At 34.6% G+C, this 24,221-nt stretch overlaps 3 protein-coding genes across 4 annotated transcripts; 1 reads left to right on the plus strand and 2 right to left on the minus strand.

Moving 5' to 3' along the window:
- Positions 1–3,016: 3,016 nt before the first annotated feature.
- LOC128184311 (uncharacterized) lies at positions 3,017–8,900 on the minus strand. 2 transcript variants are annotated; one of them, XM_052853745.1, is made up of 8 exons: positions 8,828–8,888; positions 8,502–8,610; positions 6,896–8,154; positions 6,363–6,752; positions 5,978–6,187; positions 5,380–5,447; positions 5,001–5,261; positions 3,017–4,288 (listed from the first exon to the last, which is right to left on the minus strand). In XM_052853745.1, exons 3-8 carry the CDS (start codon positions 8,118–8,120, stop codon positions 4,247–4,249), a joined length of 2,196 nt encoding a protein of 731 aa, XP_052709705.1. In that variant the 5' UTR covers positions 8,121–8,154; positions 8,502–8,610; positions 8,828–8,888; the 3' UTR covers positions 3,017–4,246. The 2 variants fall into 2 exon arrangements, with proteins under 2 accessions (XP_052709705.1, XP_052709706.1); XM_052853746.1 differs by lacking the exon at positions 8,502–8,610 and having other exon boundaries at positions 8,828–8,900.
- A 10-nt stretch (positions 8,901–8,910) lies between these two features.
- Positions 8,911–14,222, plus strand: LOC128184312 (lambda-crystallin homolog). Its single transcript, XM_052853747.1, has 6 exons — positions 8,911–8,993; positions 9,666–9,900; positions 10,295–10,456; positions 10,786–10,980; positions 12,234–12,339; positions 12,601–14,222. The coding sequence occupies exons 1-6, from the start codon at positions 8,965–8,967 to the stop codon at positions 12,822–12,824; spliced, it is 951 nt and encodes a 316-aa protein (XP_052709707.1). The 5' UTR covers positions 8,911–8,964; the 3' UTR covers positions 12,825–14,222.
- Positions 14,223–18,637: 4,415 nt separating this feature from the next.
- On the minus strand, positions 18,638–22,525 carry LOC128184201 (uncharacterized). The gene is made up of 3 exons (XM_052853567.1): positions 22,296–22,525; positions 20,296–20,574; positions 18,638–20,207 (listed from the first exon to the last, which is right to left on the minus strand). The coding sequence occupies exons 2-3, from the start codon at positions 20,361–20,363 to the stop codon at positions 18,725–18,727; spliced, it is 1,551 nt and encodes a 516-aa protein (XP_052709527.1). The 5' UTR covers positions 20,364–20,574; positions 22,296–22,525; the 3' UTR covers positions 18,638–18,724.
- Between the last annotated feature and the right edge of the window lie 1,696 nt (positions 22,526–24,221).

Here is a 24,221-nt window from a genome sequence, read left to right on the forward strand (position 1 = left end):
AAAATAATTTCTAGTTCTACGCACTTTTTTCACCTTTTTGAACTTAACTAGCTGATACTTATTTCAAGCACATTTACCATATATTACTTTTTTTATTCTAAGTATGTTATGATACTGGTTTATTTATTGTTATTCCTTATCCGACATATGTAACCCTTTATTATAAATAAATTATTTTTTTAAAACCTTCAGAAGTCAAAAGGATACAAGTTTCATACCTGAAATACATACAAAGATTTTTAATTGATATCTTGATCCTAGCCACAATATATATTTCACACTAGTTCCATTATTTCTTTAAATTTTAAATTAAAGAAATAAGAATTGTTTTTAAAGTCGTAGTAATTTATCTAAAATTTCAGTGGAATATGATAAGATTTCACAATCATGATTACAGAAGAAAAAAAGCGAAATACAGTGTGACGCTGTACAGCAGGACTTGTTTCCACAGTCAAAGTCACAGTTCTTTTTTGTCCTACCGCATGATTATACAGAGGGCCAGGTCTCCCTATATATTACATTTTATTCGGATACAATCATCTTCCAAAGTCAAGGGTTTCTGATCCGCTCTGCTCTACACAAACTTATGTAGAGTAAACTTATGTAGAGCGAAGCGGATCAGAAACCTTTGACTTGGGAAGATGGAATACAATATACAATTCACAATTTTTTTCGTCTTCATATTTTACCATTTACAAATTTTCAGAGAGAGTTTGAAGTATACAATAATCAAGTTTGACAGTTTGAGCTTACTGATTTACAAGGAAAACATTTGCAAGCTTTAAAAATAAGATAGGCCTCCACTTGTGACATTTCATTTATCATTTAACATTTCATCTTGTATTTAAATTTTTTATATGTAATAAAGAAAACAACATTGTTTAAAACAACAATGCTTTGGTTTCCATAAAACCTATAACAAGATGTTCCGGAGCAATATTAAGTTTAAGTATAGCAGAAACTTTTTTCCAGATATTTTGTCAAAGAAGCGAAGATTACCCTTCCGACATGTTCAGCAGAAGACTATTCCGAGACTGCTGAAAACCGTGCCCGTTTATCTCTTGAAGTTCAGGTGACATTTGTGAGACCTCATGTGACTTTTCAGTGGTTTCCAATTCCTGTTTGCAACTTCAAAAACAGGAAGATCAAGCGCCCTGTTTAACACTCCCGCCTTCCTCGGATATTCAGTGATATGAGACCGATTCGCTCTAATGAAGAGTTCAAATTATGCATTCTACAGAACTGGAGTCTCTGTTTGGATTGTTGTTGAATATGATGCTATAGATGACAATTACAGTGAATGTCAACCAGACAAATCAGATTCCCCCGGTAAGTACTCTTCATCCAGATACAGCCGCGTGTATAAGGAGACTGTGTGACCATCAGAACTAGTAAGAACCTCCAGAATGTTTTTTTTGTGGCTCCAGTTGCATTAATCCATTGAAAATGTTTTGTGGTGCTGATGTCAGCTTTGCAATATCTGCAGCGTGAAGAGTTTCGCGTGCATGGGCGTGCTACAGGTGGCAGTCATTCCGTTTCTGATGTGAAAAGTACGCGGATGCAGGTGTCAAATTAATTTGGATTCAACTACGGAAGAAGAGTTCGATCAATTGTAAAGATGCAAGTTATGACTCTGATGTAAATTCATCAACAGAACCAGTCTGTGATTATATGCCATATGACAGAGATGCCAAGGAATACTGTATATAAAACATGAAGCCATCGATAGTCATTTTCACCTTGACAGTTCTTGTAATCGTATATGGAGAAGTTCGTCTGGAAAGTCGGTGGAGGATGTACTTCGACATATACAGAATCAGGAATTGGCCGTCCTCGACTGGATGAGAAGGTAACGGGTGGTGTGATTGTCTACAGTGAGCCCCCCTCCCATCCAGAGACAGTTTCGGTTAGTCCCTGGGGAGTTGCTATAGGTGTTTATCCTAAGCACTTCCAGGATTTGAATTCTGGGACCTTGTTCCATATGAAGAATCTGTTGTGTTCCCCGTACGTTGTAGCACTTCGAGAAGTTGATCTTGACGGTAATGTTCTCGTTAAGTTCTGGAGGCGCCAAGACTGACAAGTGCTTACCCTTATTTGCAAGGACAAAGTTTTGGTGATTCTCCTGCGTGGGATATCTCCAGATTGTAATGGATGTTCGCTACCGATGTTTACATATAATTCAGAAAGTGTGTGATCTGTACCAGCCTATTCATTTCTTTAGTTCATTGTTTCATGAGAGATCAGGGACATGTAAAGCTGTGGATGGGTCATTTCTCTAATGTGTACTTAATAACATCAATTTTATAGATGTAATCATATAATCATGAAGTGAAGATCTACCAACGAAAAATTGCTCTCAAAAATTTTCTGATGATAATGATTAACAAATGAGTTGGTATCAGTGTGTTCAAAGTATTAACTACTAGTAAATAACAGCATTTAAATAAACATACATCTCTGAAGAAAATGGTATGTTTGCTGGGGACTTTGCCCTCACTATTCATTCATACTCTTTTTTTTAAAATAATTTTTCAACTTTTTTTTTTTAAACTCAACGAATTGTCAACGAGTTAAGTTTTGTTTTAATGAGACATGTGCAACATTATAGAGATGTTGCATTTTCCCTACCTTATAACAGTGATGTGCAGAGTTTTGTCTGATGACAATGATACCAGTCCAGCCTGCATTTATAACTACACCATCATTTCCATTACCTATCAAATAATATCAACCAATTCATATACCGCTAATCACAGATACACAATGTTAATTTTGATTATAATCTCAAGACCAATATTTTTAGTTAAGTAAAGAATACCGCTAGTCAATATAAAAGACTATGGATGCATAAAAAGAAATGTTAAAGATTGGATTGCTAAAATATTTCATAATTTTACATGGGGAAAATTACTACTTTGTTGGGGAAAGAGTGACAAAAAGATGATTGCAAGTTGCAACAGGATTTGATATCACACTGTAACTATTACAAAATAAAAAACAAAATACAAATATAAACTTAATTGTCTAAACAATTTATTTGTTATTGGATTTAACAAATTCAACATTTACATACAACTAATATTCATAAACAACCAGATATCAGCAAGAGTTATGGTTCTTGGGGTTTTGTAATGTAAGATCGGATCACCTAAGATCGTATCATAGTAAATGGAATGGGAGCTGAGAAAGATGACAATGTTATTGCTTATTCTAGATGCATGGTTAATCACAGATACAAAATGTAAATTTTGATTACAATCTCAAGACCAATATCTTAATTAAGTAAAGATGTTAACATTAATGCACAGGTATAAATGCCCCATGATACATGTATGTTAACATTTCTGTTCTAGTTCATACATGTTTTAAAATGAGATCGAACACAAAATGAGCAATGCAAATAAATAATACATATAAAGCCCACATATTAAATACAAGTAATTTTGTTAAATTCCAACAATCAAAGATATTTAAAATCTATTTACAGTTTTCTAGCAAAAAAGTTTCTTTAATAAAATGGAATGTGTTTGCCATTAAGATGTCATAATACCCAGTACAATAAATTTCTCTCCTTTTATGAAAAAAATATTTAATTGTCACCTTAAAAATATTTGCAGAAAAATTTACATTTGAAAAAATGCTGCAAATATATAACATATCAATTAACAAATAAAAATTCAACACTTCTGATTTGGAGAAATGCAGAAATGAAATCAAAATTTCAAAACAAAGTTTTCAATATTTTCCAAATCTTGTAAATGTATATGTTCCTATTTGTTTGAAAAAAAAATCCCCATTTGCTTTCATATATGGCACAATTTACATGCATATTTAACAAGCCAATTCAAACACCAGGCACTTAAAGAAAGGTTAACTTCACAAAATTTTGACAGTATGCATGAATAGAATCAATTTCTACAGTAGCACTTTAGAATGCATAACATGAAGGCAAACTTATTTTTGCATTGAAGGCATACAGTAATTAAAAATGTTATAAACATCTAAAAAAAAAAATCATTAATTTCAAATATTTAACTAACTGCTTTTGCATTTCAATGAACATTCTTAAACTCAACAGAATAAATCTTCTGTGAACACATACAAGTCTCCTTAACAGACCAAAAACATCAGAGCGTATGTGAATGTACAGCAAAACATGAGATCCTCCACAAAAACTTGTGAAGATACAGATCCACCTGCCTGAATGCTGTGGATTCTAGGGGGCATCTGCTACCCAATGATAGGGTCAGTCTATATCCAGGTCTGTGTCACTGTCCAGACACGTATCCTACAACAATCAGAAGGTGAATATATCAAATACATGAAAGGAATCATGCACAAATTTTTTGCAAGCTTAGTATGTAATACCAAAATAATTGGCATGATCAAATGATACTTGGTGATGAAATCTTACTGCAACTTCTGTGAACATTTTAAAGCATAAATAATACAAGTACATGCATGTTATAATGTCTATTATTGAAATAGCATTTCTGTCACATGGGAGATTTAGTACTTTTAAAACATTTTGATCTTTTTTTATATTCATATAAATAATCGTATCATAATTTGTATAAGCAAATCCATGACTGGTCTGATAGTGCTTATTTTATATGCAAATGATCATGTGATGGTTGTGACCAATCAAACCTGACCTCAAAATATCACCTTAGTTTTACAAGACAGGGACATACTGCTATATTTTTATATTTTTACAAGTTGTTTATTCCACTTTTTTTTTTAATAAGTTGAAGGTGAAAACAATATGAATAGGTATTATTTCCTAAAAATAAATATCATGTTTTTTCTTCTGAAATATGTTTCTATTATTTAGTCAGTATATGTAAATATCTTCTCAAATACCTATAATTAATCACTATGCATATCAATATATAATATATACATGTATATATTTCACAAAAATATCAAAACTATTTCAAATTTTTCTATAATTCAAAATAATAACAGTGAATTTTTCAACAACTTGAAGGCAAACCTACCCATCCTCCCTGATCCACAATCCATGTGGCAAACTTATCGGCCACGTATTCTGCCGCAAGATCTTTCACCTGCAGTGCAACGGCCCCGCCCACCCCTGCAAGAGTGACAGCTTTCTTGGTCAGGTAGAACACGGCAGCAATCTGGTCCCAGCTGTTGCCGGGGCCGATCTTGTTGTCGACCACTTCCTGGAACTTCTGGTAGGTTGCCTGCTTGGCAATTTCCATGGCAGCATCTTTCACAGAATCGGGAGAAATGTCAAGCTGTCAAAAGAGTTATAATCGTTTAGTTAATCATTATGATAATAGTTACTGGTAAGGCATTAATTAGGAAAATTTACTGTGCATTATGTCGAGAGTAATTACATCAGTTTACACTTACAGAAAATGTATCCCCCACTTCTCTAAACTTGTCTCTTAGCTGTCTTTCTAACTGTGTCAATCCGTCACCTATAAACAAAACAGAATGATCAGAAATGAAGAAATTTACAACTCATTATACTCTTTTACAGAGAAACAGCAGGTATGATAAAATACTTTTGATATGTGTCTTTAAATGTCTCTTTGTCATTCTTTACAAGGCCTAGTATAGTTTCAGTGTGCATGACTTTACACATTTTTTTATTGTCATGCAGCCGTAGGTGTAAAGTTATAACTTTCTTTTAAATAGTGTATTAATACAAAATTAACATTATATGTAATGTTTATTGGTGGAGAAATTTTAATTTTATAAATCAAATAGGGTAAAATATTAAAATGGCAACTACACGTCATCATTTCGCTGTATGATATTATTTTAAACTATGCAAAGAGCCAAAAAAAGTATAACTAGCTCATTTATTGAGGTGGCGATAAATTTTAGAAATAAGAATTTATTGACAGAGCATCACATCACTATATAATGTTATAGCTACTGTCGACCTTCTTTTTGAAATTACTTTCAACCATTCCTTTCATAAAGAAACATAGACTTGACTCACTGTCTCTTTCATCCACTCCAGGTAGGTTTGGGGTTCTGGCACTGACTCTTCTAGTCACAGTGTGATCCACAGAGCTACTGGTACTATCAGACAATGGACTGGTGGCCATGTAGTGGTCTCCAATGTGTGCCAACTTCTCTGCAACTGCAGTGTACAGGCGGTCTTTTTCAGGGTTAGGCTGTCCTGATGCTGCATGTCTTGGACACATTGCTGAAAGAGAATCAAAGTACTGAAAGCACTGAAATCTGAGAATACAAGGCAGTTTGCAGTTTTTTTCCAAAACTTTTCTTTATAACTCACTACATTTAAATCTTTAAAAAAAAATTCAGAAAATCTTATTAAGGTAGTTAATGAAATTTTTGGTTATTCCCCATGGGTAACTAACCTTGGTCTTCAGTGCCATCAACTTCAATATCATGACCTTCATCAAAGTGTTTGACCTTGACATGTTGTTGGACGGTCGTGTCAAAGCTTCCATCAGGAAGGAGTCTCCTTTGCTGCCTCTCACAAGTCTCAAAGTCCAGCACGAACGATTTGTTCTTCTTGGCAAGATCCATCACTTCTCCTTTAATGGGGCCCTCTGGAAGGTTCTCATCGGTACAACCTTGTATTTGTGTCCCCGTTACCACAGTGGTAGTGGTGGTTTGTCTGGAGTGGTCTCCATTCATATGTACCCTTTCTTGGTACCCCTGACCAGAAGACACAGAACGACCAAAGTCTGTTTTGGGGGACTTTGGCCTCTTGTGGTCAAAATCAACCTCGTCTGATTTTGATGCTGCAAGATATAATTTAAAAAAATGTTCATTCTTAATCTGTATCTTGCAAAATATTGATATAGGTAGTGAATCAAATTATTTCAACTTAGCCATAGATTTTAGCACTGTCTGGATATCAAGTTGTTGATCAAATAATACACACCTTTCGAGGATGGGGAATCAGATTTATTTTTCTTGGACTTCTTGAAGGAGGTCATTTTCTTCAGCCGTCTCACGATTCCATTCTCACCATCGGACGGCTGTTCTTTACTCTCCCTGATGTTGGAATGCCTCTCTTCATGCTTGTGTTCAGACTCTCCAGTCACATCTGTGGACTCCCACACTTCACTCTCCATCAACATTCCCGATTTATTTCCATTGCTGTAGTGATGTTGTTCAACGTGGCCATGTTTGTGGGTGTGAACATTTTGAACAACATCACTCACCTTATCCACACTGGAACCAATGTCTTTCTTTTTTCTAGGTTTCCGTCTTTTTATTATTACTGAACCTTCTGACCGGGACCTTGTTCTTTTATTTTCTTCATTTTCTTTGATTCGACCACGACTCAAACTCCTGTTCATACGTTCCTTCAGTCGTGTAAAGATAGATTTCTTCTTTCGATTTGGGGAGATGACTTCTTCCTCGTAGTCAGTATCATCTGTCCCAGATTCTGTTCCAGACTTCAGTCTCTGTCGCCCTCTTGATATACCTATCTCCTCTATGTCCTTGAGCCCAGACCCTGTCTGCAGAAAATCTTCACTGCTATATAGACTAAGTTCCCGGTCTCCTTTTTCAGATGCTTTATTTAGAGGAGGGCCATTGTTGATGACTTCCCTGAGTTTGGTTGGACTAAGTGATTTTGATAATGCAAGCGAGTTTTTATCCTGAATTTTGACAGACGATAGAATATTTGAGGGTAGACTCTTAGACCTTTCTGAGTGGTCTTTATCAGAATGATCAACCTCATTTTCATCCTCATCAATGAAAGGGAAATCAATTGTATTGTCAGTGAGAGATCGAATAGAACTTGTGGGAATAGACTGGCTGGCCTCGCTACGGCATCTGACACAGCTGGTTTTGGAAGAGTACCTGGATCCTTCACGAGATGTGCTTGTGCTACCTGGCCCATCTGTTTCAACCACGTCCTCCACAGATACTCTCTGAAATCCAGTGGGTATTGCACTTTCCTCTTCATTATTGTTCAGCAGTTGTTTCTTTAGGAATTGTTCCAAGATTTTACGAACTTCAGCTTTGATTTCTTGCTCTGAAGGTGGCGGCATAGGTGATTTCTTGCGGGCTCTGGCCTTCTTTTCCCTAAGATGCGTTGATAGTACATCGGAGGCCACTGTATAGGTCTCCTGCACTGGTTTCTTGCTTTCAGCCATCTTTGTCTTTCATTTTTAACTGCTAATCTACTTTCTACAAATTGGAAGAAAACTTCAATATATGTCAATCAAATCAATTAGTTTAATTACAATGTCCAGTTTCTTAATGAGTAGTGCTCAAATACTTTAACTTGTTTGACTCTATAACAGACCATCAACTCATCAACATGCAAATTAATAGCCAATTAAACTTAATTATTTAATAATCTCAACATATTTTTGATTTGATTTTATATATGTCACAGTTTCCCTCAAAACCAATTAACAACAGGTCAGTCGGAACCAATATTTACATAGTCATTTCAAACAATATACATCTGTTACATATTTGTTGTAACTAAGTAAATTTGTCACTTCTGAATTTAAATTATTTCAACTTACATTAATTAGGCCTACAATAGCTAATTAAGATGACTCTTCCCGAAGTTACCCCACTTTCTCCTGTATACACGGACGGAATTTTTACGTCAAACTGATGTACAACAAAACCCTACAAAATTTAACTGTATTTAACTAATTATCCCATTCTTTAGATGATATCATAAATGTTACAACGTGATCATTGATAATACTATAATAGTGTTGACAATCTTTACTAGTTTCCCATCGATTAGCTCATATATGATATTCAAGTTATATTGTAATGAATTAATATAGGGTTTATAAAAATTTCGCGGTGTATTCATAAGATAAAACCAAGGCGTTACCTGTCCAAGCTATTGTTGGCGTTGTGCTGTGTATTGGAATGGAAAGCTGATCTAATTTCCCTTATTAAATTGAAGAGCTCGTATGGAGCGATAACTCTACTTTCACTTTAACCTTCTCGACCTAAATAAACGTGAACATGTCACAGAAAATTGCAGTCGTTGGCAGGTAAACTCTCAATGTCAGTCTTATCGCAAAATGTAATCGAACTTAACTTATTCACTTCTTTATACCTTTTATATTTAACGATATTTATTATTTTCCGCAAAGCTGAAAATAGGACAATGTCAATATATTTTAAACCACGTTTACCTGCAATGCTCTTTAAAGAAGTAGATAGTAAATTATTTTTTGAGTTTGACAAAGATTTCCTTTTAAAACACATTTTTTTAATTATTGTCAATATGCTTGAATATAAACACGTTTATGCTTTTAAGAGTTTTATAAACAAGAGGAAGGGGGGGGGGGGGGGTGTATGGAGATACCGATGCGTTAGAAAGGTGCGTGCGTGTGCCTTATCATACAAGTTAGAGTACTCCGTGTGAATTTTTACCTTCAGCTTAAACTTCATTGTAGATATCTAAAATGTGAATTGAACTAACTCTTATGCAAATATTGCTTAGTTTTTAGTCAAAAGACATGCAGAAAATCTATACTCTGTCCCAAGATATCCTGGTTATGTTTAAATTTGCAAAAAAAGGGGGGGGGGGGGGGGGCAAGACCACACTAGACCCCCCCTCCCCCCGATTCGGAAACCTATGTGTGAGATAGAATTATTTTTCTTTGGAAGTGCTGGTATACATTTATGTTCATGATATTTTCATATGTTATTTTCTTCAGTGGTTTGATTGGCCAGAATTGGTCAATGATCTTTGCTAGTCGGGGATACAAGGTCAGTGTTTTTGATGTAGATCAAGGTCAGATAACTCGAGCAGAGAAGAACATTTCAGTGACCTTGACCCAATATGAGAAGGATGGGTTCCTCCGGGGGGAGATTCCAGCTGCAGAACAGACCAAACTTGTGACTTTCACAAGTTCACTACAAGACTGTCTTTCAGGGGCCATATATGTTCAGGTGGGGCACAGGTTTGGAATAATATTAATCATATTCCATGTTTACAATGTGTTAACAATTCTGTGAATTTTTTTGTTTACTTATGAAATATAGCTCAGTTGGTAGAGCACCTGCCTAAAGATTAAGGGGATAAAGTCTGTCGATCATCTCCCATCTTATTACACATGGTTCTCAATAGTCTTGCTCAAGTCTCTATGTTTTTTAAATTTTTTTATGGTTCTTGCAAATTTTACTCTGTTTTAGAAATTTTGATTTCTAAAGAGAGCACTTATTGTTAAACATAGGGACTTGTGCAAGTCTAGGATTTCATTTAAAACTAGGTGTTTCCCATGTTAATATTGTTTATATTGAACATATCAGCTAGTCTCCAATTTGTGGATGAATTTATTTCTAGGAATGTGTTCCAGAGAACTTGGAGCTGAAGAAGAAGGTGTTTGCTCAAATAGATGAGTTAATAGATGGAGAAACACTTGTGGCCAGCTCTAGCAGTTGTCTCCCTTCATCTGCTTTCACAGAGAGCCTCAAAAACAGACACAACATGCTTGTAGCTCACCCAGTATGTACAGGGATTATCATAACGCATGTAGCATATGCAAATAATGAATATTCTTTTCATGACATGTACTGTATGTATGTATTTGTATATAAAGTATTAAGGAAAATTAACTAGATCTCATTAGATCTGAGATATGAACTAAAAATCTAGATTCTGATATCATTTAGATTTGCATTTTAAATTCTCTCTCTCTCTCTCTCTCTCTCTCTCTCTCTCTCTCTCTCTCTCTCTCTCTCTCTCTCTCAAACAAGCAATTAACTGTGCACTGTATGTACATTTGAAGCACCTTTTTTCAGTGAAATAAAAACCAATAAAATTTTCTGTGACAGATAAACCCACCATACTTTGTGCCATTGGTTGAACTGGTTCCCGCTCCTTGGACCAAACAGGAAGTGATAGCAAAAGTCAGGGAGCTCATGGAGAAAGTAGGTCAGTCCCCCATCACTCTTAGGAGGGAGAGCCTGGGGTTTGCTCTCAACAGAATACAGTATGCTGCCATCAATGAGTGCTGGAACATGTACCAGGTACAACAGGGGTACACACTGCAACAGATAAATCAAAGTACTAACTGTACTACAACAGGGGTACACACTGCAACAGATAAATCAAAGTACTAACTGTACTACAACAGGGGTACACACTGTAACAGATAAATCAAAGTACTAACTGTACTACAACAGGGGTACACACTGCAACAGATAGTCAAAGTACTAACTGTACTACAACAGGGGTACACACTGTAACAGATAAATCAAAGTACTAACTGTACTACAACAGGGGTACACACTGCAACAGATAAATCAAAGTACTAACTGTACTACAACAGGGGTACACACTGCAACAGATAAGTCAAAGTACTAACTGTACAGAAATTTGCAAAGCACACTTATTCATAATGTATTTCATTAATGGACACTCTTTTTGCAATCATTTTCACATAGTCAAAAATACTATACATATGTGTTGTATGCTTTCTAAATTGCTTTACTCTATTTAGAAACTTTTAAATGTACACAAAATGGCCTGCACAACTGATTAAGGTTAAATGTTTATCCAATTTTCTCATATTTTATGACACATCAAAAAACCCTAATATTTGTTATTTTGCAATTTGTCTGATGGTAAATGTTCAGAATTGAATGGGCCGAATGGGTTCCGAAATTGAAATCACTGATTTAGTACAGGAGGTACAAATCCATAACTGAGGTTTGACAATACATATGCATTGGCGTCGGAAGCAAATTAAAAGTGGGGGGGGGGGGGGGGGGCTAGACTAATCCTCAGAAATATTGAGGGAAAAAAAAATAATTCCCAAAATCATGGAAATCCTAATCCGTGGGGTGGGGGGGGGGGGGGGGGGTGGGGGGGATATACCTTTACTTCCAACAAAAAATCTGAAATTCGTAATCGGGGGGGGGGGGGGTTGTATGCCTATGACTCCAACTTCTCAATCTTTCAAGGTAAATTTAGGTACAATTTTCTTTGCTGCGAGAAAAAGTGGGGGGGGGGGGGGGCTGAACCCTTTATGATGCTATGTCCCTAATGGTTAGGTCTATCTTTGCAAAAAAAAGTCCCCCTGGTTCGGACGCCTATGATATGTATAACAAAACACTTCAGTCTTGGTAGTGTTTCCACATAATTATGGTGTATTACTTAGAGTAGGACGTGGTAATTGAGTACACAAGTGTGCACATCACAGATGATGCTGTGTTTGTGTATATAATGTACACTTGTTATCACTTTGCATCTGATCTTATTCCATTTTACATGCTGACAGTCTGGCTTACTGAGTGCTGAAGACATAGACAAGGTCTGTTATGATGGCTTGGGACCCAGGTATGCCTTCATTGGACCCCTGCAGACTATGCATCTCAATGCCGATGGTTTGTATTCATTATGCCTAATGTTAATTTTATTTTGACAGAATTTAGGCTTATAAATTGATTTTTAAATTAAATTCATAATTATTTATTAATGTCAATAGAATGATTTTATTTTTACTAGTCAAGGATGAAAAAGTTTAATATTCTCGCTTTTTCTTTTCACAAGTGAGTTAGAGCAAATCAGCATCCTTGTCTATCTAACACAATGCAGTACATTATCATAAATACTATTTCTAGCTGATTTTAATTTCATACACTTAGGCATTGTGGACTACTGCAAGAGGTATGCAGATGGTGCCTATAATGTACAAAAAGAGACTTTTAAACCAATCCCTGTGCAGTATGATGTAGAGACAGCAGAGAAGATCCAGGCTGAATATAATGCTTCAATTCCATTGGATAAAATTCCAGAGAAGAGGAAATGGAGAGATGCAAGACTTGCAAATTTAGCAAAAATGAAGAACCATTTGGAGAAAGACTCATAGATGTGTAATGACTTAATTAAACCTGTAAATTTTAGGATTATATTTACTTCTAAGAAGTATGATTTCTTTTTATAAAAGTTGTAATACAGACACTACACAAATAATTAAACAAGACTTATCAGTATTTTGTTTTGACATTTTACAAAAAGATTGATATAACATATGGACCAAATAGATTTCTTTTATCTATTTTGGACGTTGTATGTCCAAAGACCATTAAATATTCAATAAATGTCTGTCTAGAGGAGTGCATGATTATTTACAAAGAAAAAAGAAAAAGAACAACAAAATCAGCATTTACTGTATTTAGAAAAAGAAAAAGAAACATTATATGACTTACCATTGAGTGCAAACACAGGGAAACTTGGTTTAGAAGAAGATATATATGTATATATAACACATAAAACCAAATTCTTGCAGACTGCTGCTTTTAAAAAACGACAAAACTTATTACAACCACACCTCTCCCCTGCTTCATATCGCAGTATTAAAAATGGGATACATTTTCCCGTTTCTTTTAACAAAATTATGAACAGTGTTTTAACATATAAGATGGATAAAAGATAAACCTTCCTTTAACCCAGACTTTGTTATACCCAAGTTCCTTATAGGCAAGTTTTACTGTATTCTTGTAGCCGGTCCTGCACCAAATGAATTAGGCATTGAACATTCGCAGTGCTTTGGGGTATTCTTTAAACTATGTTAGACTGGTTGAAAAGCTAAAAACTTCTATCATCAGTGAAAGATGAAACATACTCAATTGCCAACAAACTTAAGCGAATAGGATGCGTGAAGAGCAGCAACAATACCATTGCCCAAGAAGATGTAGTTTGAGTATCCACCCCACTTCCTACAATTTACACGAGGAACCAACATTTTAAAAAGTATATTCTGGTATATTATTGGGTAGTTAATATGTATCTTGTTATGAAATAAACATCATTTTATGTTGATCTTACAAAGAAAGATCAAATCTATTTTTATTCCTAAAATATTCTCTTTTAAAAGCTAAAATAAACCAATATTTGACATTGGTTCTTTGCAATTTTCCTTATATATGTCAAAGAAGTACAAGTTTATCTAGATAACAGTTTCATAGCTGTGGAAAACAGAGAACTGACGTAATGTTCGATATCTGTAAGGCACATGTATATGACACGTTATGCATTAACATGCTATAGTATATGTTCTGAAGAAAAATGTACATCAAAGGATTTTAAATTTATTTTTTGATTTATTGTGATACATAGTTATAAACACACATTATATAATCAATTCCCGGGGTTTTGTTGTCTTTGGAGAAACATATTAATTACAAAAAACACATTACTCGAACCCATTTATACTGAAACCTGTAGTACTTCTGAAAGTTAGCCTTTTCTACATGAGCTATACATGTATAATATATACCGTACAATTAACGAATAAACTTTAATGTGTAGTTAAAATAATTATTTTGTAGAAACACGATTTCAAAGTTCTATTAAAAGCACATTTTTGAGTATTGCACAATCTAGGTAGGGATCGGATTTGACTTCAGCATATAAATATTTCACAAGAACAAATCTACCCCAATTATTATTAGCAATGACAAATACGTCCTCAATACGTGTGTTGATATACCTGAGTCATACAGGTGCACGGCCACCTGTAAACTAGGAAGCAAAAGAACCCCCGCGGTTTTAAATGCACTTTTTTGCCAAAAACCTGAATCAGCTAGTGAGAATTGATTTTTTCTTATGAAAAGTGTATTTGATTCAACTCGTTTCTCTGTCTTACAAGCTACATTTCCACACCTATTAAAATAAACACAGAAAGATATTTATAGATAGCCTATTTCTTGCCTTGTATTCATTTTTTATAGGTTCGAAATGGTATAAGGAAATAAAGATTTTTATTCATTCTGCCTGTCTTAAGTATTTTGCTCACCACAAATGTCCTACATAGGATATTATCATTAAGTTTTGCGTTGTAAATGTTCTATAAAAATAGTAACTATAGATTTAGGAGGCTTTTTGCTCTTTTTTTTTGGAGGGGTGGGGGGGGGGGGGTTGAAAGAGATATGTAAGGCACTAGGACTAGGCCAAGGGTTGATCCAAAAGTAATGCCACGCTATGCGCCACGTTTCACGCTGTATTGTATAAAATGACACTTCAAAACTTTCCGTATCAAAATTCTGATCCAAAGTAAAATTTTGATTAAATTTTGTTGAACACTTAAGCATTTTGTAGCATGATATATACGTGACATCGCCGCGTCATGAATTTAAGTCTTTTTAAGGTTTGTATTTATGCATAAACTACATGTTTCCAAAATCTGATAAAGACCCAAACAACACAATATTTTGAAACAGACATATCATATATTTTTTCTAACTGTTTTAAAAAATTAGGGACCGTTACCGTCCATTTCGGACATCTACGCAATGCCTTTTGTCTCTAGATCGAGGAATAAAAATACTGGACATGCGATGTGATACGAGGCATTTTTTGCTTCGATGGATAGAAATCATTAGAAAATGTACTGGAATTGACATATCAACCTAAAATAAAAATGAGAGCGAGTGAAAAGGGTTCCCTTAAAGTGGTTCCCATATTTAATAAAAGCATATGTCACGTTAATACATAAATTAAATAGACAGAAGATATTCGCTCTGAAAGAAAGTTAAAATTAGGTTCTTACGTCATGAGCTGTATCATAAAGCTACGTTCATGACTTCTTGAAGAGACCTCGACAAACTGATCGCACATTAAATAATATCTATCATATTACCCCATCGATTACAAAAAGAGTTATTAGTTACTTAATGAATAAAAATGGATAAAAAATAGAGCATCGTGGCTAATTTTTATAGAGTACATATACCAAATTAAGAAATTGTACAAGAACGCCATGCAAAGATCTAGGAATGACGTAGCAAGCGTGCAGCGACTATCATTGCTTCACACTCTAAAAATACATTATCTCCAGAAATATTTATCATAACGCATTAAAATTTTCAGATCTGAACTGAATTAGGTAGAGTTCTCAAAGCACAAGTTTTTTGTCACTTTACGCGGATTTTTTACGATTTTATTGCATCTGTGACATTACTTTTGGATCAACCCTTGTATAACGCATTGATATATTTCAGATTCACAGCCAGAACCTATTTAATGTTTACTGTGATTTTGTTTATTATTATTATTTTTTTTGTTTTTGTTTTATTTATTTATTTATTCATTTTGGTAATAGATACCGGGTATGCGCGAATGTTTGTCTACAGGATTCTCAAACATATAGGTCAAGTGCTTCCGGTTAAACGCTCTACTCTGACATGAATATGTAATCAGTATTCCACCATGCTCTCATAAAAAAAATCTGGAAGTACATTTTTTGAGTGTAAGAGGGCCATAAACTCCACAATTGTTGTAGAGATTAGAAAAATGAACGCGATTACTGAACTTATATCTAAAACTCTTGACTTAGCTACATGTACCATTCATTTGATGATTGAAAAACTAAATCGAGAACCGGAGACAGAAATCTCTAGACGACAACCAGAAGTGATTCCAAAAACAAAGAGTATCCTTAGACCTATACCTGTCCTATGCATCAGTAAATCCACCCTCCTGTGACGTCATACATTTTACATAAACCATGAATTCATTAAAATTCTTGCAGGTAGATTTTGTAATTTCTATGTTATCATAGGTGCACATCAAAAACTCAAATCATTGTTTACTTGGAGATATTTAATAAGCGTTTTTCATCCTAATATTCGACATAATTCAATAATGACAAAGGGAAATAACTCTTTTCTACTTTTCTCTAAGTAATATATATAAATGCTATAATTTTTCTAATGTAAACAATTTTTTCTTTTTTTTTTTATTAATTTTAGTTTTCTGGCATAGTAAGCAATAAAATTTAAATAGACAAACAAGTATCCATCGACTGATATTTTATTTTTACACAAAAAAGTGTGATTTTCGGATGATAATTTCAGCCTTTGTTTTTTATTACCTTACATCTTAAATAGTATGAATACATATATATTTTATTTATTTTTTGATGAAATTCAAGTCCAATAAGTTAAAAAAAAGTTAAGTTTTTAACTTTGAACCAATGGTTTTATAGGTACGGAGTTTGAAGTTGAAGTAAACTCAATATACGGCATAGAACTAACATTATTCAACAGTACTATTAAAAATTATTGTCAATTATATAGTCTCTCAAAACCCTTTGTCTAAAGGTACAAGTACGTCCATCCTTGATTCAATGACTCTATATCAGCGCGTTGAATATTACGACAAAAGTCCATTCTAGGGGATGACCAATGGGTACCAAATAAAATCAATGTCAGAACATCATGAAATTTCATTGAATTAAAAGTGTTATGTCGTAAAAGTGAGACAACAGTTTTGATACATCTGCAGAACAGAGCGCGTGCAACACACTTCCCGTTCTTAACCTTTTGTACCAAGATTGCATTGAATGCTATGGGTAACAGTATGAAAAGTTTCCGTTGTGAAAACCGGATTTTTACTTTTCCCCCTCTTCTTCTAACGAGAGACGGGCTTCTTTGCCCACCTCGGCATTTTGCTGATAAAACTTCAAGTTCTCTTAGGTTGACAGAAAGTAGGACATCTTTCAGTGTTTTGCATAATGGACCCGGAACACGACATTTTAGCTTCTGATACCGGCGTTTACATTTAGCCAGATATATATGATCAATATTGTAGTATCCAGGGAACGTGTTACTCTTGCAAAACTTCTTTTTATGATATATTCGCGTTATGTAATGTTTTTCTTGTGATTTCAAATTAAATTTTCCGTTACCTAGTGATTGATCTTATCCTGTTCGTCCAGAATTCGGAGAAGAAATTGTAAAATTTAGCACCAGTTTCACAATCTTTTTTTGACTGCAGCTTATCGGTATTGGGCGAATTTCAGATTTTGTATTAAATGTATTGTCATTTATTAATTTCACTGTATCTTCTATTTAATGATGAATAAGCCATCGTTAAATAAATTCATACCTAAATATTTAAGTGGTCAAATGTGGAAGTTTTGAAGCAGCTACAAAAATAAACTGAAAAGTTTTACACCAAGTTACAAACACTCTCATATTCTCTAAACTAGCGTAAATCAAAACGTTATCATTGTCATCGTTTAAAACCTTTTTGAACAAGATCAATTTTATCTTAAAGTTTGTTTGCGGAGCTCGAGCTTTTCAATATTTCCGGTCTTTACTGATCTGTCAGTGCTATATTGCATCTATTTAGGACATTTCGAAAGAGTAGACCACAAGTATGTAGACATGCAACTGAATACTTGTATAAATTACATGTAGTTCCCATGCACAACTCTCTTTCATTGAATCAAAAAGATGAAAGGTAAATTAACAGTTATAGAACAGATAAAATGTGTCAACTTTTACACTATTAGTTTACATAATACTTCGCGGGAAGTGGGGCTCTCTTTGTAAATGGTAATAAAGGTTAGAGTTGCAAGGTGGGTTTTTTTCATGGTAGCCAGATTATGCCCACGCCATGTAAATATTATTAATATGTATATACTGAGACCTCATAAGGTTGTTCCGTAGTAAAGTGTTTGAGAGAGAGAGAGAGAGAGAGAGAGAGAGAGAGAGAGAGAGAGAGAGAGAGAGAGAGAGAGAGAGAGAGAGAAACTGCTTTGCTGAACGGTTTCAGTTTCAGACAGTTTGTTGATCCAGTATGTTGAAAGTAGGCTAAAATTAGCTTGCTTGTCTGAACGAAGCAAAAGAGATGTTGCTTTCTCCCCGGATATAAAAGAAATCATGATAGCAAACGTGTATATATAAGGTATTTATAACATTATTGTATGACTAGAATCTGGCATATAATATCAATAAATTGCACGTCTTCTTTACATTGCAGTCATTGTGAATATCGTAAAAAATGCATCCACCCATTACCCTGTCCCACACACAGTTCCCCGTCCTTTGTGATACACAAGCCCATCGGTCGACTGATGCCCAGCCTCTCTAGTTTAATTGATGACAGTAACTGACCATCATCGGCGAGTATATCTATCAACTTGTTGCGAAAATCCGAAATAAGAACATTATGTCTGCAATCGGTACATATTCCAACTGGTTCAAAATTCTTCTCACTTCCTTTGAATTCAAATTTAAATTTTCCCACGCTGTTGATCGAGAAGACACTTGCTGAGACAGCATCAATGACCCATACATCTTTATTACCATTTTCGGTAATCTTTGTGGGCATTTTTAGTAAAGATTTTCTTTCTCTGTAGCAAGCCAGCTCTAGCCAGTCTTTACAATCTTCGTTGAAATATCGCACTATTTTGCCATCTGACTTTTCCTTATGCAAAGTCACATAAAAACCCCCAGAGATGGCCAAACAAAGTCCGCTAGGTGAATAAGGATACGTGTGTTTTAACTTTACTGTCATTGCTTGCGTTGTTTTATAAATGTTGTTTTCATGAGGTATCGTGTAAATTATTTCACCGGAAGTGGTGACTACGAAACTTGACGGGCAAACGGAGCAAACTTTTCGATCGATCTCTTGGCCCGTCTTTGGCTTCAGAGAGACGAAACAACCCGTTTTGTTAATCCATATACAATCTTTTCTAGCTACGACGTTCTCCAAATAAATGTCGTATTTCCTCGAGTTTGTTACTTTGATATTATCATGAGAAAGAAGAACTCTGAGTTGCCGGATTTTTCCAAACAACTCTTCCACATAAAATGGTCTGTGAATGTGGAACTCATACTGTAGTGGTGCGAGTACGGAAATCGGAGCGCTGTTAAAGTCCAAGGACAATGAACTTGAGTTGATCCACGCCAATAGATCGTAGCTATTTCCAGAGTATATAATGTTATCACATGATTTCAGCTCATTGTCAATTTTTATTTTACTGTCCTCGAGATTAGCCAGTTTACCGGCTAAAGCAGGACTGTATTTGATTTGTTTTCTCTCAATATCAGCTTTTAGTCTTCTGGAACATTTCTCGATTTCTCTGATTAAATCCCGCTCTCTCTCATCAACTGCGCGGATCAGATCATTACAGTTGCTTTCCATATTATACTGTATTGAGTTTATCTCACTAATGCTTCTCTTAACCGGATTCAGTGCCCTTTCAGATATCATCATTTTATGCTCACGAACAAGTTCTTTGAGTTCGTTGGTTTTCTCTGTTGCCGACATAAAGTCATGACCATCATGGCCGTGGGCGGGTTGTTTGCAAACATTGCACACGAAGTTTCCACAGTTGTTGCAGAATGACGTGATTTTAACCTGGTGAAAGCTACACTTCGTCTCCTGAAATTTCGTCGCCTCCTTGTATTTCGACTCCGCATCTGACGGCATGATGTAGACTTTCTTTGGTCTATTGGCCCTGCAAATAAAAATAAAGAAAGTTTGGGTTTGGAAAAAAAAATCAACACAGAAAGCATGTCTCGGTTGTATAGCCTGTTAAATTCTACCTTCTTTCTGCCAAAGACTTAATCCTTAACGTTCCATTACTTTTGTGTCTTCCACTTCCTACATTCATATTTAACTTTGCCTAATGTCAGAGAGGAAGTAATTCAGATAGAAACATGATGACTATCTTGTAGATAAGCCGTTGAACATGTGCTCTGCTTTGGGTGGCCCTTAAACAGACTTTCAGTGGTTCTGATTGGACAAAAATGGCTTTCACCCTTTCTAGTCTCGGGGTTATTCCGTATGAAGGTCTCGTCTTGCACACGTCATATAAGGAATTTCTAGCAAAATATTTGCAAAAGAATCGCAAATTATCCAATATAAACAAATATTAGAGACACAATTTTTTGTGTGGCATGCACTGTAAATGTTATCGCTTATTTGATCAACACAGAAATACATCATCCCAACGACACAGAGGGATTCAGGTGTTTTAATGATGTTCACATCAAATCAAAGACACGGATGCCCACAACAAGAGCACTAGTTGATTAAATGTGTACACTTTCCAACTGAGTGAAATGTTTGAAGAAAAATAAAATCCTTGAATTGTATTGTAAACCCTTAAAGGGACTCGGACACAATTTTAGATTAAAATTTCATTTTTTAGATATAGAATGGTTTACTTGCACATTTTGAATGATTGACCAAAATTTTAATGTTATAATTTAAATTTTAAAGAGATTCAGAGGTAAGAATGCATAGTTATGATAACAAAGCTCGAGTGTTATATTTGTTTACAAACAAAGTAAAGTATGGAATTACCACGTCTTTGACAAAATAACTCGTAAGAAACACAGCAAGTTTGTTCACTGTATTTATAAAATATATTATCAATAGAGGAGAGCAACATTTGATTAAAACTAATACCAATACAACACAATAACAAGACTCGAGCTTTGTTTACAAAACAAGGAGTTCCAAACTCTGTATCTTGTTTATAACTCAATATCTGATTTTCAAATTTTATAGAAGCATTAAGATTACCAATATTAACCATTCTAAACATTAAAAACGGAAAAATAAGATTTAATTTTTTTTTATTTTTAGCTCAAATCGTGCCCAAGTCCCTTTAAATACAACATACTGATACCGAATCTTTACATTGCAAAGAAGCAATGAAGTCACCGAAGAAATTTTATTTCGATTTTTTGATAATTATATGTCAATGAATTTCTTATAGTATGCAAGCCATGCGCGATATGTGTCAATTAGATCAATGAAATCGCAATTAATATCATTAGAACGATATACTCTTAATAAAGATATTTCTTGACTGATGGGTAAATTGCTGTTTGAGAATCCAGTCTTCTTAAAGCTTATAAATCATACAAACAATGTATATAAATATTCTTCCGGTTGGATACACAGGAACGGAGAAATATTTACCTAGGAAATCGAATTAAACAGAACCACATGAACGTTTCCTTATTTGGTGACTCGACATACATGTAGAACCGCACCACCTATTGACTTTTGATATGGACTTTATATTGGTAGCAATTAGAATTTTTGTATTTTTGAAAGTTATCATTTTTTGAAAATACAGGGGTAAACATGTTATATTTTGTAAGAATTCATTTTAATAAAAGAAAAAAATCCTATAAAATAAATCAGCGGTTGTGAGTTTATGTACGTAATACACCACTCATTTCATTAACTCCCCGTTTCCCGCCAAATTGATGATATATTTTTAGTTTGTTTAGCTCGTGTCACAAATTTCATTATTTAAAAGAAAAAAAATGAGGAATCCCCGATTTCCCGCCAATCCTATCAACAAAATGTCAAAAAGAAGTTCAACCTTATTTACGTGCATGTATACAACCTGTTTAGGCAGTCTATTTCGTACGAATACCTTCATTTCTAGGCACCGAATGAGTCCGTATACAGATTGTTTACGCATGTAACGATTCACTAGATAAAACAGGAATTACGAATAATAGGATAAGATTGACCATATTTCATCAAAACTGAAAACCTAAAAAATCCCAGGTGAACTTACCGGTTGGGACCGTCCCGTTCTATAAGGAGCCCTTCTGTACCAAGGTCTCGGTAGCGATGCGTTATCAAGGGTGCGGAAACAATTTTGTCATCCAGGTCAAGAAAAAAAAAAATCCCGAACTAAATAACACAGGTAATAACGATGCTGCTGACACGATCACATATTCAACGCCGATAAGGAAAGTAAAAAAAGCCACCCCCTATATGTTCATGTATATCCCGTTGTGATTGCAAAACGGAAAGAATCGGAATGAATGAGAGAAGGAAGTAAATAAGCGATACCCATCTAAAAAAACATGCACGTGTAATTAAAACAATAACACCGATATAACATTGAATGCTTCCTTGTTATATATATCTTTATTCAGTAAAAACAAAATGAGCGATGTGTACAAATAAATTCATTTGAAAACTGTATTAAAATATTGACTGACATCAAATGATAGTTGCACTCGTAGTCTACATTACTATAAGCTATCGATGAAACAAAATCTGGCCAATAATGAACAGGCTACTACTGTATACTAACTAGGTATGACCAGAAAAAAATGAGATGGTGGAATGGAAGCTGTACATGTACTATTTTTTCAGATGCTCTTTAATTTCTATTTTTCTATTCAGGTTGAGCGTAATATTTTGCTTTTCGTACTGAGTTGCTGTGTTCAAAGTGCATTGCAAGAATGTAGTGCACTCCTTAAACCACCTTTTCCATATTTTGTACTTAATGTTGTCACCAACTGTTTGTTCCGCTTTCAACAATATGACATAATACCCAACTCTCATAGGTTTTTCCAAAGTGCAGTTTTTTTGTATGTAATTCAGAGACTCACGATACAATTTTTTTTCTAGGTCGAGTAAAATTGCAATGTAAAAAGTATAGAATGCTTGCACGACAGTGATACCGTCTTGTTGTCATAATATCCTTGTTTTTGGCTGCCCGGAGAAAATTGTCGGTATCCATGACCATGGTCAAGCACATGTATAAATTCAGTGTTTATTTAATATGGAAAGAAAAGCATTCAAGGTAAGGGTTAAAAGTTCAACCATCGAGCCCTGACTATTTACTCAATCAACCCATTCACATTTCTACATTGCCTGGTTAGGTTTTTTTTCGGCAAATATCTTAGATGCGGGGCAACTGCAACTTCTACGGTCTTTCCGACAAACAGAAAGCAATGTTATTCCGAACTATACCGGAAAGACCCAAGAAGTTGCTATTGGGGTGTGAAGTACTAGTATGCATCGATGTGTTCCATATCACCATAACTACTTTAACGTCCAACGAGACTGACAAATCTAGTCTCATAGTACCCTGTGCAGATCTCTAATATTCACATACCTATAGTTTGAGGTTGTTTGTTTTTAATTGATTTATGTTAACAAAGTAAATATTATAAAAAGTTTGTACATAATTGTACATAAGAGGGATAACAAATTATGCATTTATTTCTATAGATGCTAAGTATATATGCGCATAAAGATAAAAAATGGACAAAATACAAGCAAAAGAGTTTTTTAGTTTTGTTGCAACGTAATACAATGTATAGTACAAGTATGACAGACTATTCATTAATCGTGAAATTGTAAAAAAAAAAAAAAATCGGACACAATCATCTTACTGTTATCTTCGAAATCGGGTACCTTACTTTTACACCTGTTCGATGAATAGCGTCCACATTTCATGCCTAAAGAATAGAGATTCATTAATCGTTAGTATCAATTTAAACGGTTTATAGATTGAAACAAATCACCCAGATACTCATTTTAAAAATGTTGAGCGATACAAGATTTATTGCCACTTGAAGCCTATGAGGAAAGCACATTTGATTTACAGTGATATCGAAATTCAACTGCATTCCTTTTTAACCTTTGGGTAAAAAATTGCAATCTTAATAAACTTAGATGTTAGATCCGTTCGCTTACTCGC

This window comes from Crassostrea angulata, chromosome 5 (genome assembly GCF_025612915.1).
Source record: "Crassostrea angulata isolate pt1a10 chromosome 5, ASM2561291v2, whole genome shotgun sequence".
NCBI lineage: Eukaryota > Metazoa > Mollusca > Bivalvia > Ostreida > Ostreidae > Magallana > Magallana angulata.